We start from the raw sequence: 15,513 nt of genomic DNA on the forward strand, positions 1-15,513 counted from the left end.
TTTTTTTTTATATCAAATACTGTGATTGCATTATCAAATTAATAATGGGCAAAGAAAAACAACATGTTAGTATTGTTGTTATCGGCCATGTTGATTCTGGCAAATCAACTACCACAGGCCATTTGATCTATAAATGCGGAGGTATTGACAAGCGTTCTATTGAGAAGTTTGAAAAAGAAGCTGCTGAGATGGGCAAGGGCTCGTTTAAATACGCCTGGGTTTTGGACAAATTAAAAGCCGAAAGAGAAAGAGGGATCACCATTGATATTGCTTTGTGGAAATTCGAGACACCCAAATACTATGTCACTGTTATTGATGCTCCAGGGCACCGAGATTTCATCAAGAACATGATCACAGGCACCTCTCAAGCTGACTGTGCTATTTTGATTGTTGCTGGAGGTGTTGGTGAGTTTGAAGCTGGCATCTCTAAGGATGGGCAAACCAGAGAACACGCGTTGCTAGCATACACGTTGGGTGTCAGACAGCTAATCGTTGCTGTGAACAAGATGGACTCTGTCAAATGGGATGGTAAAAGATTTTTGGAGATCATAAAAGAGGTGTCCAGTTTCATCAAGAAAGTGGGCTACAACCCCAAGAGTGTGCCTTTTGTTCCGATCTCTGGGTGGAATGGCGACAACATGGTTGAGCCCTCCTGCAACTGTCCATGGTACAAGGGCTGGACCAAAGAAACCAAAGTTAGAAATTATGGCGGCAAGACTTTACTAGAAGCTATTGACTCGATTGAGCCACCAACCAGACCCACTGACAAGCCATTGCGTTTGCCATTGCAAGACGTGTACAAAATCGGTGGTATTGGAACTGTGCCAGTTGGCAGAGTCGAAACTGGTGTGATCAAGCCAGGCCAAGTTGTTACTTTTGCTCCAGTTGGTGTCACCACTGAGGTCAAATCTGTTGAAATGCACCACGAGTCTTTGCCACAAGGTGTTCCAGGTGACAATGTTGGATTCAATGTGAAGAATGTTTCTGTCAAAGATATCAGACGAGGCAACGTTTGTGGCGATGCTAAGAACGACCCACCAAAGGGCTGCAAGTCGTTTGATGCTCAGATTATTATCTTGGACCACCCTGGACACATCTCTGCCGGCTATTCTCCAGTGTTGGATTGCCACACTGCTCACATTGCTTGCAGGTTCTCTGAATTGTTGACCAAGATCGACCGAAGAAGTGGCAAGACATTGGAAGAAGAACCAAAGTCACTCAAATCCGGCGATGCTGCTATTGTCAGAATGGTCCCATTCAAGCCAATGTGTGTTGAAGCATTTGCTGAGTATCCACCACTCGGCAGATTTGCTGTCAGGGACATGAGACAGGCAGTTGGTGTTGGTGTAATTAAAAAGGTGGATAAGTCCGAACCAACATTTGCCAAAGTGACTAAAGTTGCGATCAAGACATCGAAGAAATGAGGATATAGGTATTTGAGTATTTGAATATTTGGGTATTTGGGTATTTGGGTATTTGGGTATTTGGGTATTTAGGTTTTATATTTTATATTTTATATTTTATATTTTATATTTTATATTTTATATTTTATATTTTATATTTTGTTATTTTTTTTTGTTATTTTGTTTTGTTTTGTTTTGTATGCTTGACTAATTCTCATTTCTATATAACAGTTTATTTAGGATTAAACATCTGTTTGCTCAATCGTAGTAATTAAAACTTTCCTAATTTGGAATGACACTGGCACCGCCACACACCACATCCAACAGCCTATTTCGGCCTAATGCGTGTGCGTGCCACACACAAACCAGGCTGGTGAAACGCCAACGATAACGGATGCCGCCGGATAGCCACGGCACGGATAGTGACTCATGGATCGCTTCTAAAAATTTTTCAGAGATACCGTGCTGTTATTTATCAACAATCTCCTTACCAATTGGGCTCGAGCAGAACGAAATATAAGATAGCATCTGTGGCGGATTTGAGCTGCTATTGATATTTGGAGATACTATACTACTATACTGTTGACACTTTTCATATTCTGAGCATCTTGCAGCACCATTTGAGTTGCAACAATAGTTTTTTACATTAATTGATTACTTATCTACTTAGTTTGCTTGTTTACTTATTTACTTGTTTACTTATTTATTTCATTAATTAGATCAATCTGACCATGACAGCCTCTGAAGAGACAAAGGTTGACAATGTCGCTGAAAAACTAGAAAGCGTGAAGATCAAAGACCAAGTCGATGACAAAAAACAGGCCTCCAAACAGGCCAAGTCCAAAGGAAATGCTAATGCTAATGCTAATGCGAAGTCCAAGCCAAAACTCAAGGCAAAGGGAAACCAAAACCCATTGTTTCTTGATCCACAACCAGAGTTCATCAAGTCAAGAATTGAGTTGTTTGAGCAGTTGAAAGCCGAATACGACAAGGAAGTGGCATTGAAACCCAGGGTTGCAATCCAGATCACACTCAAGGACGGCAAGACCGTTGAGGGAGTCTCGTGGGAGACGTCGCCATTGGAGATTGCAAATGGCATTGGCAAGTCGTTTGGCGAGAAACAGTGCATTTCCAGGGTGAATGGCGAGCTATGGGACTTGGAAAGGCCCCTAGAGACAGACAGTAAGGTGGAGTTCTTGGACTTTGAGAGTGAGGATGGGAGAAAGGTGTTCCACCACTCGTCAGCACACATTTTAGGAGAGAGCTGCGAGTTGAATTTGGGGTGTCTTCTATGCCATGGGCCCCCAGTGTCTGATGGGTTTTTCTATGACTTTGCTGTGGAGGACAGTGTGACACCAGACAATTTCAGTGCGATTGAGAATGTGGCCAAGGTTGCCGTCAAGCAGAAACAGAAGTTCGAGCGATTGGTGGTGTCGAAGGAAAACCTATTGAAGATGTTTGAGTACTCGAAATACAAGACGTACATGATCCAAACCAAGGTTGCTGACAACTCGTCGACCACAGTGTACCGCTGTGGGCCATTGATCGACTTGTGCATGGGGCCCCATTTGACCAACACCGGGAAGGTGAAGAGCTTCAAGATATTGAAGAACTCGTCGTCGTACTTTTTGGCAGACAGCAACAACGACTCGTTGCAGAGAATCTATGGTATTTCGTTTCCGGACAAAAAGCAGATGACCGAGCACTTGAAGTTTCTTGCTGAGGCAGCTTCGCGAGACCACCGCAAGATTGGGCGGGAGCAGGAATTGTTTTTGTTCAATGAAATGTCGCCTGGGTCGTGTTTCTGGTTGCCCCATGGGGCCAGAATCTACAATTCGCTAGTTGAGTTGCTAAGGTCGCAGTACAAGAAGAGAGGGTATGAAGAAGTGATCACGCCCAACATGTTTAACTCCAAGTTGTGGGAGATTTCGGGGCACTGGGGCAACTACAAGGAAAACATGTTCACGTTTGATGTGGAAAAGGAGCACTTTGGATTGAAGCCCATGAACTGTCCTGGGCACTGCATCATGTTCAAGTCCAGAGAGAGGTCATACCGGGAGCTTCCCTGGAGAGTCGCTGATTTTGGGGTGATCCACCGAAATGAGTTTTCTGGAGCATTGAGTGGGTTGACGAGGGTGAGACGATTCCAGCAGGACGACGCCCACATCTTCTGCACCGAGGAGCAAATTGGCAGCGAAATATCGAACATCTTTGAATTTTTGAAGTATGTGTACGGGATCTTTGGGTTTGAGTTCAAGATGGAGTTGTCGACAAGACCTGAGAAGTATGTTGGTGAGATCGAAACATGGAACAGTGCTGAGGCCAAGTTGGCAGAGTCACTCGATGCCTGGGGAGGTAAGTGGGAACTCAACGAGGGAGATGGAGCATTCTACGGGCCCAAGATCGACATCATGATCTCAGATGCATTGCGAAGATGGCACCAGTGTGCAACTATCCAGTTGGACTTCCAGTTGCCCAACCGATTTGGGTTGGAGTACAACTCTGAGGACTCGAACAAGGTGTCCAGGCCTGTTATGATTCACAGGGCCATCTACGGGTCCATTGAGAGAATGACAGCCATTTTGACGGAGCACTATGCTGGCAAGTGGCCCTTCTGGTTGTCGCCCAGACAGATATTGGTTGTTCCTGTGGGAGTGAAGTACTTTGAGTATGCGCAGCAAGTGCAAGAGCAGTTGAAGAGCGAGCATGGGTTCTGGGCCGACGTTGATGTGTCAGGCAATACGTTGCAGAAGAAGATTCGAACTGGGCAGATGCAACGATACAACTTCATCTTCATTGTGGGTGAGCAGGAGATGGAGTCCAAGTCAGTGAACATCCGAAACCGCGACATCCAAGATTTGCAGACCAAGAACGAGATGGTGTTGTTGGCAGATGTGATTCCCAAGTTGGTGAAGCTCAAGGAGGACAAGAGAGATGACAACATATTATAAAGCGATGAAGCCATAGAGTATGGAGTTTAACAGACATTAATTTAAAGAATTTGAAGAATTTAAAGAATTTAAAGATTTGTGTTGTTTGTTTTGCATTTGTATATGCTTGTTTTATACTTGTTTTATGTTTAATCAATTCTCAATTCTCAATTCCCAATTTCAGTTACCAAATCTCGATTCAAGATTTAATTCAATAACCAAAATTATTTGCAACAGAACTGTTGTTTGTATTGTTTGTATTGTTTGTGTTGTTTGTATTGTTTGTGTTGTTTGTGTTGTTTGTGTTGTTTGTGTTGTTTGTTTTGTTTGTGATTTCCGTTTTTAATTCATAGTTCAGTCGACATTAAGATCATGATTTTGTCATCTAGTATAGTATTATATATATGATCAACAATACCATTGCATCATTGTCATTCAGATTTGTATCGTAAAGTAAACTCTTGTTTTTCAATTTTATTGCTTAATTATTAATTTTAATTTGGATTCAATTATTTTTTGAAATATAGTGATTATCGGGCTAATTTTTTATAAAAATTTGGTTATGTTTTGAAATTAATTTTATTTTTCCTCTATTTGAACTACAAACACTATTTGGCGATAAAAACTATTGAGATTCATTAATCAAACCTACATGTATCTGTTTTGGTTTTAAAATGTTATCGCATTTAAGTTATGGATGAAATATTGGACTACCAGAAATTATAAAAAGATTTTAATTAAAATTTAACTAATAAACAGATATCTTGCCTATAAAATAAAGATATATCATTTCAATCTAGAAAAATTGTAGATCTGAATAATTTTGAGAATATAAATAATGATATTCTAGATTTCCTAAATCATCAAATCTGCAGAGCTAGAGCTTAATTTTGGCTACCAGCCCGGGTAAGCTGCTTTTTGGTGATTGGAAAAATAACGAATGAAATGATGAATTAAATGTCATCTATTCAAATTCGAAGGTGAATAAGCTTATAATTTTAGATATGATTGGTCTAATAGGCAAGAACCAGACAAGCTTTTTGGGTGGATTCAAAAGTCTGTTGAATTTTTCTACTAGCCTGACATTGAATAAATCATGGAGATTGATAGAATGTCGTAAAACAAAGAAAGTCACTATTCCAGTAGCTGGCAAACCAAGAAAGAGTAAATATGTTCCAAATAAACCTCCAGCTGTTCCTATTTATAAGTATGGTCCTTCACATATATTCAAACAAAGTAATAGAGGTCTATATGGAGGTAAATTCATTAGAAGTGGGTTTTCTTATATTGAAAACGATCACTCTGTTACCAAAAATAGAAGAAAATGGAAATTGAATGTTTTGAAAAAAAAACTATGGAGTGAAACGTTAGGGAAATTAATTGAGGTCAAAGTTGTTGCAAGTGTATTGAGAACAATCGAAAAAGAAGGTGGAATTGATAACTATTTGATTAAAGAAAAATCAGCAAGAATAAAAGAACTCGGGCCATTCGGTTGGCAATTAAGATATCAAGTTTTACGAAGAATGGAATTTATGAAAAAACCAAATAATTGTTTGGAATTGCATGAGAATAAAGGAAATAAAACTCCAATCTATTTCAAAGTTCCTATCAAAGGTGTTGAACAAAAAATAAAAGTTGGCAAAAGAAAAGTCTTAGCTAATTTATACCATGCTGAAAAAATCAAACTTAAAAGTGGGTTTTCAAGAACAGAATTCACCCGCCAAAATAGAGATTTGTCAATTGAAGAATTAATCAAAAAATTGGAAAAGCTTAAATTTGATTTTAAAAAAATTGTCGTTGAGACACCAACTGTAACTAAAAATGGTGGTGAAGCCAAAAGTAAACCTAAGAAAAAACAGGCTAATCTAAGGGTTTAATAAAAGTGTTTTACCTGAGAGTCTGGCTGAAATATAAATAATTTTGTTTTAAATATTCTTTATCGTTACTTTTGAGTAAATCCAATTTGCTTGTAAATAGCATTTTTAAGGAAATCAGTTGTAGATATCTATCGAAATAATTGAGACCAATATTAAAGAATTTCTATCTTGTAAGCCCTGATTAAGTCACGGTTAATTGTACAGGGCTCTATAAATGACATAAATTTCAGCGATCACAATTACTCTTTTTGTTTAATAGTGTGAATGGATTTTCCAGACCCAGACGGGAACGGTCAGATGACCTGTTTTGTTTTGGTGATTGAAAATTGTCATAATTTAATAAAAACATATTGAAGCTTACCAACGTACTATCTAAGAAGCAACATCAATATACTAGAAAATGGCTAAATCAGGTATGTCTGTTTAAAGACTAAAGAAACAATAGATCCAAATGACTTTGACTTATATTAAATAATTGAATAGATTTGAAAAATAGGGCATTATATCAATTGAAATGCACAGCCTTAAATTATTACTTTATATTAGAACCACTTTTAAAATTATTACATTTATTGTTTATTGAAAATTTATGGAGTTATAAATTGTTTTAGTTGAATTTTTGTTTTAATTTTAACGAATATTAAATTGGCGCTTAAAAAAATGGATCTATTATTAAATCTATAAAAGTTTAAGATGAAGATTTAGTTTTTTTTATTTCTAGTTAATCAATTTAACAACAATGGATTTCAATTATTATAATATATTAAGGTTATTATAGATATTTATAAACAATTTAAATTTAAAAAGAATTCAATTTGACAAGTACAATCAAATATATGCTTATTTTCTAAACATTTTATTTATAACTTAGAAATGTTTACAATTAGAAGAAAAGAAATTTTTATAAATTTTCTCAATTTTTTGGAATAATTATTAAACATGATATTCTTTTGTTATGTTTTTGGTTTTATCTATTTTTAACAATTACAAGATTAATGTCATTAGCATCTTTAGATTTTCTTGACCCAATTAAATGATTTTCAAAATACTAATTTATATTTAATAAATTTACAAATAGGTATTGCTGTTGGTATCAACAAAGGTCACAAAGTTACCCCAAAGGCTGTTGCTCCAAAAATTTCTTACAGTAAAGGTAAAGTTTCCAAGAGAGCTTTATTTGTCCGTGAAATTATCAGAGAAGTTAGTGGATTAGCACCATATGAAAGAAGAACCATTGAATTAATTCGTAATACTGGTGAAAAGCGTGCTAGAAAGCTTTGTAAGAAAAGATTAGGATCATTTGGTCGTGCTAAGAGAAAGGTCGAAGAAATGAACAAAATTATTGCTGAATCTCGTCGTCATCATGGTCACCACTAAATTAAAGTATCCTGAAATAAATATTTTTTATTTTATTTTTTAAATTTTAATTTATTTTAGAATTGTGAATTAATAGTTGTAATTTTGTACATTATTTTTGATTAGTAGATAAGATACGTATCAGATATGATGGATGAATGATATTAATGATATGAAATGAAAATAATAAAAAGCAACAATTCGAGAGCAAATATTTATACGTTCTAATTTTAACATTTTAACATTTTAACATTTATTACTCAATATTCACTGAGCTGTAGTGCTGAGCATTGATTGGCCAAATAGGGTAAGTAGTGTGTGATTTAGATTTTGTATGGCGATAAAATTAATAATGGTAGAACCATTAATGATAGACTATCAATGTTGATAGATTGTTGAACATAGATTTGATACGTTTTACATTAGTCGAGTATTTGGGTTATTCGGTTACTAGATTAATAGATTATGAATGTTTATTTCAAGAATAGCTCATTTGTGAGGTCAATAGTACCTTCAATTAAAAGCGTTGCACCGGCGAGAAGATATATAAAGCCACCAACCTATTTCTCAAATGATGTTTCTCCAGTTCAACAACAACAGCAACAACAGCAACAACAAGCACAGTCTCAGTTACAATACAATGAACATTTAAGAAACACAAAATTTTTTAGTGTCAAAGATTATGGATTCGGCTTGTTGTTGATCAGTTTTATATACTTTTCATTTGACAATTATTTGAAGGCAAAGGAATTGGAAGGAAAAGTAGTGGAACAAATCAATAATAATCATAAGGCTCTAGCGATTGCACAAATGTCTTTTAACAAAACCAGAAAGAAAAGAGAAATGCAAATATTAAACGAGAGAAGCAATAATCAAAAAAGAGAAATGAAGATGGTTTTACATGTTGCAATGCTCAGAAAACAATTGAGAGATAATGGAATTGAGCCAGTTAATATCGACGATGCTACAGCTGAGTTTGAGAAGAATGTGAAAATGGAGAACTCGATGAGCAATCTCTCAGGAACCAGTTTGTGGGTTGTTGACGACGCGCCCATAAAGTCATTTGTTCCCAACATCCATGAGTATGACAGAAGAAAGTCATGAGCACAAGACTACTGGAGGCCATTGAGAAGAGCACATTTTCTCCCAGATGCTGTAAATAAAGTACTTATATTCGTAGCCACTACATATCTACATACTCTCTCATCCATAGCTCGCTGTGTCCTTCGTCTCTTCTCTTCCGAAGACCTAAAAAGAAAGACCGGCACAGAATTACCCTTCCGCGCACCACCGGTATAAATAGCTTCGTTTCTCCTGCTTCTTCTCCATCCTCTTCTTTTTCTTCAACAATGTCTTTTACAGGTGCCCAGAGTCACGGTTCGTTCCTTTCCATGGTCGTTACGTATTGTCTTTGACGATTGTCGTGCTCGCGGCTACCTCAGAGTAAGCAGCTTTTGTTTCGGCAGAAGCAGTTTTAACAGCCTACACGTCGTGTCAATGCTCGTCGATAGTTTGACTATGCGGTTCAAAATGTACATTATCAATAGACACAGTAGAGTAGAATATGAATATGAATGTGAATATGGGCGAGCAAAAATGGTTGAAGAAAGTCCAGTCAGTGGTTGTGATGCCATATCTCAGCATCGATCTTCTCTTTTTGTCTTTGCTCGATCTTGAATTTCAATAGTCGTGGAATTGGACAGCATACTGTTTTTGCTTCGTCTCCATTTTCCTGATAGAATTTACTGCAGCACGAATATAACTTATCGATCAACTTTGTGCATTTGGATTCGTTGTAACTAGTTCTTTTCAAGCAGTCTGCAATTTGTATTATCAAAGTTAGTATGGGCGATATTTTCTCTTTATTGGTGTTATTCAGTAAAGCGTGTTGTTTTGGTTAATTACCTTGAATAGCACAAGCCTGGGGTTTGCAAGGATCTGAATTACGACTTCGGCTTGTGGACATTGTGAATTGTAGATTATAATTAAAATGGTCTTCTAATATGTGGTTGTTTAAAGAGAGCAGCAATCGATTTTCAAAGACATTTTAGAATGAGACATAATCAATTTTAGAAAATTTTTATACTTCGCCGTGAGGTTAAAGCAAAAAAAAAAAAAGCAAATTACGAATGTTCCATAAATAAATGTCATATTGGATGAACTGAAAGATATATGAGGAAAACTATATAAACAAAGGTAAAAAATAATAACAGGAATAACAAATAATATAGATATAAATATAATGGAAATGAAAAAGAAAAAAGAAAAAAGAAAAAAGAAAAAAAAGAAAAGAAACGAAAGAAAAATGACAATTCGTAAATTCATAATTTTATTTTAACACCTTGAAATTCTTTCCCACAAACCAAGCCAAACCAGTCGCCTGTAACGTTCCAACTAACATTATTAATTTCATAGTTTTCTCCATGAGCTGCCGATGGACAAATAATTACATTGTTTTTAATTGTTGAATTTGTGCCATTGATCCATTTATTTTCGCAGTATTGTTGAAAATGTTGGCTTCTAATTAGAGATTTTTCACCACTGGATAAATCCCAAATAAACGCTTGACAATCATCTGAACCCGATAATAAGACCTGTTTAGTTGGATGCCATTTAATTGAGTTCACAGGGCGATCATGTCCTTCGAGTGTTAATAATGGTAAGCCGGGGTATCTTCGATCAACTATTATAATTGAGGAAGAATTGGCAGCAATTGCTGCTATTATATCTTCATCAATATTACTTGTGGCGACTCTTAATAGAGGGTAATTTAATTGGGACTGACTAGAGGTCATTGAGGCATTAGGAGCTGAAGGTAATGGCTCGTAAATTATTGTTGAATGTTTCAAAGATCTTAGGTCGAATATTCTCATTGAACCATCATTTCCAACAGAAGTGAAAATGTCTTTTGAGCCTGCAACAAATTGGACATCAAAGACTTCGCTGTCATGAGCAATTAATTGAGTCTTTGCTACACCTTGATTTAAATCCCAAACTGTGCATGTAGTGTCAATTGATGAGGTTATTATCATATTTGTATCAATTTTATTCCAATCAAGGGAGGTCAATGGAGCCAATGAATGAACATCAATATCAACATTGGGTTTACTTGATCTCGGTAAACTTAGTTTCTCACAAATGACGTTTGGATCGTTAGAATTCATGTGAACTTCCCAGATTTTAAGACTGTTTCCACAGCTCGCAAACCTTTCGCAACTGGCACCTGTTGGAGAGCCAGATCCCAAATTTCCACCGGCTTTTATTATAGGATCCCATTGTATTTTTGTGCATGGGTAATTGACTTTGATCTCAGCAATTTCAAAGAATTCATAACCCCAATGTTTTGCATCCTCATCGTCGTCGCTTTCTCTGCTGGATTTTCTCTGAATTTCATTAAAGCTCAGATTTATGCTTAAATCTAGACCAGTGGTTGGATGCGAAATGTCATCTAAACTCAGAAATGGTATGCTATTATCGCTATTGCTGCCACTGCTGCCACTGCCGCTGCTACTACCGCTGCTGGAAGACAAAGGCTTTTCGGTTGGAAAGCCATGAAGCACCATGATTTTGTTTGCAGAGTCCTCGCGATAGCTAGATAGGGCCACAACCTGAGACTCGCCAACAGCACCCCAGTCGAGAGCATACAAGGGCCAATGGGTCTCAAAAGCGACCATTTTCCTATTGATAAATGGGCCTGCGGCGGACCTGGTCTGGGGAGCATACTGAGCAGCAATGGACCTGGTCAAAGGCTCGCGAGCAAAGAGAGAGGAGCTGTCATAGGCATAAGGATTGTAATTCATTGCTGTGCAACTGGTGGAAGAGGGAGAAGAAGCTGGAGAAGAAGCTGAAGAAGCACGAGAGCGAGGGGCGAGCATGTGACGCGTGGTTTTGTGGATCGGCGCTGGTGGCGGAAGCAGAAGAAGCACGTCCACCACAAACAGCAGAAGCAGCACAGCAGAAACAGCACAGCAATGGCCAGCAGCAGCAGGAGAAGAGTCATGAACGAGATCAAGATCATGAAGGACAACACGTCCGACTGTAAGTAGCCCCCTCTCCTTTACAGCTCCCACAGCACCTACTAACACCTCCCAGTGATCACCTTTGTCGAGTCTGACAGCTTGGATACGTGGTACATCAAGATGAAGGTGGCCAACAACCCTCTCTACAGCAATGAGGTTTACACCTTGAGGATCGACATCACCAGTGACTATCCTTTTCTGCCTCCCATTGTTCGCTTCGTCGACCTGCCCATACCTGTTCATCCTCACATATATTCCAATGGCCACATCTGCTTGGATATCCTAGGTAGTGCCTGGTCTCCCATCCACAATATCCACTCTATGGCTGTATCAATCCAATCGATGTTGGCTAGCAATACACGAAATGAAAGGCCTCCTGATAACAGCTCCTATGTCAGCCATGCACCTTCGAATCCCCAGCATGCTCTGTTTTACTATCATGATGATACCATTTAATTCTCCAATTCTACTTTTCTACTTTTGGCTGTTTTATACAAATTCTCAATTTTTTTTATTGGTTTTCGATTTTTTTCAAATGTCTTTCCAGTATCATTCTAAGTGATAAGACCACTTTGCCTATCATCTTTATTTTTTTTATCTTTTGCGGTTTATTTAATCTGTTTTTTTTTCTCTCTTGTTTTTTCCCTTTTTTTTCGGTTTTATCAACCTAATTCATTTTGAATTTTGAATTTTGAATTCTAACTATAGATGGATATAATTAAAAAATTCAATAAAAATGATCAAAATTTAATAATAAAAAGAATATATTCACTGTTTTTGTTTTATCATAATTTCATATAACCTCATTATCATTCATCACCAATTAATAAAGCTTTGCAAAATCAGTCCCGCCATCTTCGCTTGGAGGAACTTGTAACCAGTTCAACTCGTCATATTCACAATTACAGTCAATAACGTGAAATGTATAAGCATATCTTGATTCTTCTGACAAATTCGGTTCACTTTTGTGTAAAACAGAATTATGAATTAAAATCAATGATCCAGCTTTACATTCAACAAATTTGTAATCCTCATCCATATCCTTATCCTTTATCTCTTCCTCATCCTCATCCTCTTTTCCTTCTTTTCTATTTTCAATTTCATTTATTGACACAATATTACACCCTGATCTGCCCTTATCAACCTTAACAAATCTCTTTTTAATCGGAAAGGTCTTATGAGATCCTGGGTTATAACTCAAACATCCATTTTTCTGACTGCAATTCTCCAATGCAAACCAAAATCCAATCGCACTCAAGGGCTTTGTATAAAGAAATACCCCATCTTGATGCGATGGAACTTTTGCGCCAATCTCTGGCTGTTTAAAAATCAACATACTTTGTAAAACCCTTGGATCGACAAATTTCAATTGTCTAGCTATTTTTTGAATTCGACTATCCTTCATTGTAATTTTATTAAATTTTTCATCTTTTGTATGCAACGAGTGTCCAATCTTATTTATCGATTTTTCCTTCGCCTTAATTAACTCTCCTTCTTTATTAAATGCATCTGGTTCAAAAAAATAGGATATTTTATCCGACGACTCCAAAAAATATTCATCACCAATGTGCTTCTCATTCAAAGTTTCACCTGTTGTAAACTTGGTCATTGGGTGATTAGACAAATCCATATCATTTAACAACTCTTTAGAATGACATAACAACTCTTCAACTTGTTCTGCTGAAAGAAAATTGGGTAAGCAAAGACATCCCTCTTTATCAAACTCATTCAATTGTTTAATCGTCAATCCGTTCTCATAAGAAATCATTTTATTTCAATGTTGTAACCATACAAATATCAATACCAACATAAATATCAATATAAATATCAATACAAATGTAGATGCAAATGTAAATATAAATATAAATATAAATATAAATGTATCCAATTTTCTATCTTCATGTTATCTCTTGTTTTTCAACCAATGCTTATCTCTGCTATAATTTAACGAAAAACATTAGCTAGTTTACGAAAATCCCTCATACAAAATGCTGCTTTTTTTAAATCAATTTTCGTAATTCCTATTTTATGTGCTCAAATTATCCTAATTATCTCCGTTTTTGCGAAATTATTTAAGTTTTCCTCTACATTACTTCCCACATTATTTCTGAAATAATAACAATCTTCAATTTCTTTTACTTATCAACCATTTACCCTATAAGACAAATATATCCATTGGTATCATGAATCAAAAAAAAATCTTGTTGATGGTATGCTTGATTTTGTATTTTTAACACTCTTGCTATTGTTTTGATCCATTTTTTATTTCAGCAATTTTGTACTTTGCCTTCCCTGTTAGCTTCCTGATTATTGCTCAACATCTATTGGTTTTCTAATTATACTAACATAGTATTAAAGGGTCGTAGTGGCTCAGGAAAAACATCCATGAGAAGTATGATTTTTAATAACTATTCCGCCAATGAGACAAGTAGATTAGGCGCTACTTTATATGTTGAAAGAACTGAAGTTCGGTTTTTAAATAATTTAAATCTATCGATTTTAGATTGTGCAGGTCAAGACAATTTAATGAAGAATATTTTGATGCCTGGCAACAATCAATTGGCGTTGTGTCAAGTTTTAATTTATGTCTTTGATGTCTCAAATATTGAAGAACCAAAAGATTATATAACCTTTGTTGATGTTATAAAAAGATTAAATCAAACTTCCCCCTCATGTAAATTTTTTATTTTATTTCATAAATGGGATTTGGTCATGGAACATGAAAAAGAGACTGCAAAATCAAACATTATATCCGCTTTGATTAAATCTGGTGAAGAGATTAAATTTCATGAATTGTATTTGAATGGTACTGTTAAGATCTTTACAACCACAATTTGGAATGAGACTCTATATTTAGCCTGGTCAAGAGTTGTTGAAGAATTAGTTCCAAAGGCAAATATAATGAAAAATTACTTGAAAAAAATTTCAAGAGTTTTAAATGCAAAAGAGTTGATTATCTTTGAAAGAAAATCTTTTTTATCAATTGTTTCTTATTCAAATATGTTTGATCAAGATAATTTTTATAACTTTAATTCTGATAGAAATGATGGCTATTCTCATTACGGTGTTACAGCTGATAGAAGTCAAAAGATTTCCTCCATAATAAAGACTTTTAGAAAATCAGCCTCTTATTATAATGGTGGAAAATTTCAAAAATTAACTTTGCACTCAAGATCCTCAATAATTTATCTTGATGAATTGACAGATACAATGGCAATAATGTTAGTTTTACCTAACGCAATGCTTAATGAATCCCCAATAAATCAACAAAACATTAATAACGGTAATAGTGGCAATTATTTACAAAATAACCAAAATGTCTCATCCTCAACTAATGCAAATGAAAATAACTCTATGAACTATAATTATTTAAATTCCAACACAAGTGTTAAAAATAGTTTTGAAGATTCATTTATTGGAAGCGTTATAAAAACCGCCAGAGATTATTTTCAAAACATCGATTTTGGTTCAAACTAAGATTGATATTTATTTGGTTAATCATGATACAATTTAAATTGAACTCAATCAGCTATATATCTATTTTCTATTTAATTTAATGTTTTTTTGTTTACTAATTTTAAAATAATTGATAAATTTGGTGTTCTCTAAATCGACGTTAAAATTTGCTACACACATCATATAATTTATCAATTTCCATATTCAAAAGTCAACCTATAATATTCTTTTATCTTTTTGGTTTTGTTGTTTTTAAAATTATTTTTAAAACTTTAGTATTTAAGGTAATGTATGTGAAAATGTGTTAATTAAAAATTAAAATATTTGTTTTTAGCAAGGTTTACTATGTAAATGCTAAGAAATTGGTTAAAATCCTTTTTACGATACAAATCTGAATGACAATGATGCAATGGTATTGTTGATCATATATATAATACTATACTAGATGACAAAATCATGATCTTAATGTCGA

The 15,513-nt window shown here is 35.5% G+C and overlaps 10 protein-coding genes across 10 annotated transcripts; 7 read left to right on the forward strand and 3 right to left on the reverse strand.

Moving 5' to 3' along the window:
- ASCRUDRAFT_158386 (elongation factor 1-alpha) lies at positions 1–1,424 on the forward strand (the record flags this gene model as incomplete). Its single annotated transcript, XM_020189383.1, has 1 exon — positions 1–1,424. The coding sequence occupies exon 1, from the start codon at positions 45–47 to the stop codon at positions 1,422–1,424; it is 1,380 nt and encodes a 459-aa protein (XP_020044134.1). The 5' UTR covers positions 1–44.
- Positions 1,425–1,927: 503 nt separating this feature from the next.
- On the forward strand, positions 1,928–4,786 carry ASCRUDRAFT_78352 (threonyl-tRNA synthetase). The gene has a single exon (XM_020194224.1). The coding sequence runs from the start codon at positions 2,135–2,137 to the stop codon at positions 4,352–4,354; it is 2,220 nt and encodes a 739-aa protein (XP_020044135.1). The 5' UTR covers positions 1,928–2,134; the 3' UTR covers positions 4,355–4,786.
- Positions 4,787–5,318: 532 nt separating this feature from the next.
- On the forward strand, positions 5,319–6,348 carry MRPL24 (mitochondrial 54S ribosomal protein bL28m). Its single transcript, XM_020194225.1, has one exon. It carries the CDS (start codon positions 5,338–5,340, stop codon positions 6,208–6,210), a length of 873 nt encoding a protein of 290 aa, XP_020044136.1. The 5' UTR covers positions 5,319–5,337; the 3' UTR covers positions 6,211–6,348.
- Positions 6,349–7,237: 889 nt separating this feature from the next.
- Positions 7,238–7,587, forward strand: RPL36A (60S ribosomal protein eL36; the record flags this gene model as incomplete). The annotated part of the gene is made up of 2 exons (XM_020194226.1): positions 7,238–7,268; positions 7,291–7,587. A coding segment is annotated over one exon (297 nt), but the record flags the coding sequence as incomplete, so codon positions are not given.
- A 363-nt stretch (positions 7,588–7,950) lies between these two features.
- On the forward strand, positions 7,951–8,910 carry ASCRUDRAFT_78355 (uncharacterized protein). Its single transcript, XM_020194227.1, has one exon. The coding sequence runs from the start codon at positions 8,032–8,034 to the stop codon at positions 8,668–8,670; it is 639 nt and encodes a 212-aa protein (XP_020044138.1). The 5' UTR covers positions 7,951–8,031; the 3' UTR covers positions 8,671–8,910.
- A 271-nt stretch (positions 8,911–9,181) lies between these two features.
- On the reverse strand, positions 9,182–9,532 carry CMC4 (Cmc4p; the record flags this gene model as incomplete). The annotated part of the gene is made up of 2 exons (XM_020191019.1): positions 9,182–9,384; positions 9,472–9,532. 2 exons carry the CDS (start codon positions 9,530–9,532, stop codon positions 9,182–9,184), a joined length of 264 nt encoding a protein of 87 aa, XP_020044139.1.
- Positions 9,533–9,822: 290 nt separating this feature from the next.
- ASCRUDRAFT_51905 (uncharacterized protein) lies at positions 9,823–11,225 on the reverse strand. Its single transcript, XM_020191087.1, has 2 exons — positions 11,066–11,225; positions 9,823–10,984 (listed from the first exon to the last, which is right to left on the reverse strand). The coding sequence occupies exons 1-2, from the start codon at positions 11,127–11,129 to the stop codon at positions 9,888–9,890; spliced, it is 1,161 nt and encodes a 386-aa protein (XP_020044140.1). The 5' UTR covers positions 11,130–11,225; the 3' UTR covers positions 9,823–9,887.
- Positions 11,226–11,536: 311 nt separating this feature from the next.
- ASCRUDRAFT_78357 (ubiquitin-conjugating enzyme E2) lies at positions 11,537–12,126 on the forward strand. The gene has a single exon (XM_020194228.1). The coding sequence runs from the start codon at positions 11,706–11,708 to the stop codon at positions 12,039–12,041; it is 336 nt and encodes a 111-aa protein (XP_020044141.1). The 5' UTR covers positions 11,537–11,705; the 3' UTR covers positions 12,042–12,126.
- A 282-nt stretch (positions 12,127–12,408) lies between these two features.
- ASCRUDRAFT_10726 (phytanoyl-CoA dioxygenase family protein) lies at positions 12,409–13,353 on the reverse strand (the record flags this gene model as incomplete). The annotated part of the gene is made up of 1 exon (XM_020188673.1): positions 12,409–13,353. The coding sequence occupies one exon, from the start codon at positions 13,351–13,353 to the stop codon at positions 12,409–12,411; it is 945 nt and encodes a 314-aa protein (XP_020044142.1).
- A 395-nt stretch (positions 13,354–13,748) lies between these two features.
- GTR1 (Rag GTPase GTR1) lies at positions 13,749–15,115 on the forward strand. The gene is made up of 2 exons (XM_020194229.1): positions 13,749–13,795; positions 13,944–15,115. Exons 1-2 carry the CDS (start codon positions 13,793–13,795, stop codon positions 15,060–15,062), a joined length of 1,122 nt encoding a protein of 373 aa, XP_020044143.1. The 5' UTR covers positions 13,749–13,792; the 3' UTR covers positions 15,063–15,115.
- The last annotated feature ends 398 nt before the right edge of the window (positions 15,116–15,513 follow it).

The sequence above is a fragment of the Ascoidea rubescens genome, assembly GCF_001661345.1.
Source record: "Ascoidea rubescens DSM 1968 unplaced genomic scaffold ASCRUscaffold_31, whole genome shotgun sequence".
NCBI lineage: Eukaryota > Fungi > Ascomycota > Saccharomycetes > Ascoideales > Ascoideaceae > Ascoidea > Ascoidea rubescens.